Genomic DNA, 205 nt, shown 5'->3' with positions numbered 1-205 from the left:
CGAATACTCACTGGAAGACCCGGGCCTCTGAATTCTTGTTGAGTGTGCACAGCTTATAGGCCGACATGCAGAAGAGAATGACGTTGATGCCCAGGACGACGGACGTGGGGCCGTAGAAGTACACGATGAGGGAGTCGTCGTCTGGAGGGAGGAGGAGGAGACAGAGGGTTGGAGATGACTGGTTGTTGGAGATGACTGGTTGCTG

At 55.1% G+C, this 205-nt stretch overlaps 1 protein-coding gene across 2 annotated transcripts in view; it reads right to left on the bottom strand.

The window, feature by feature from the left end:
- The window catches only part of LOC119592621 (probable G-protein coupled receptor Mth-like 3), a 47,879-nt gene that overhangs the window by 5,439 nt on the left and 42,235 nt on the right, over nt 1-205 (bottom strand). For both annotated transcript variants that reach the window (XM_037941511.1, XM_037941512.1), the window contains exon 8: nt 12-141. In XM_037941511.1, coding sequence (XP_037797439.1) covers nt 12-141 — 130 coding nt within the window. The remainder of the gene's footprint in view (nt 1-11; nt 142-205) is intronic.

This window comes from Penaeus monodon, chromosome 30 (assembly GCF_015228065.2).
Source record: "Penaeus monodon isolate SGIC_2016 chromosome 30, NSTDA_Pmon_1, whole genome shotgun sequence".
In the NCBI taxonomy this organism is placed as follows: domain Eukaryota; kingdom Metazoa; phylum Arthropoda; class Malacostraca; order Decapoda; family Penaeidae; genus Penaeus; species Penaeus monodon.
This window is presented reverse-complemented; position numbering and strand designations above follow the sequence as displayed.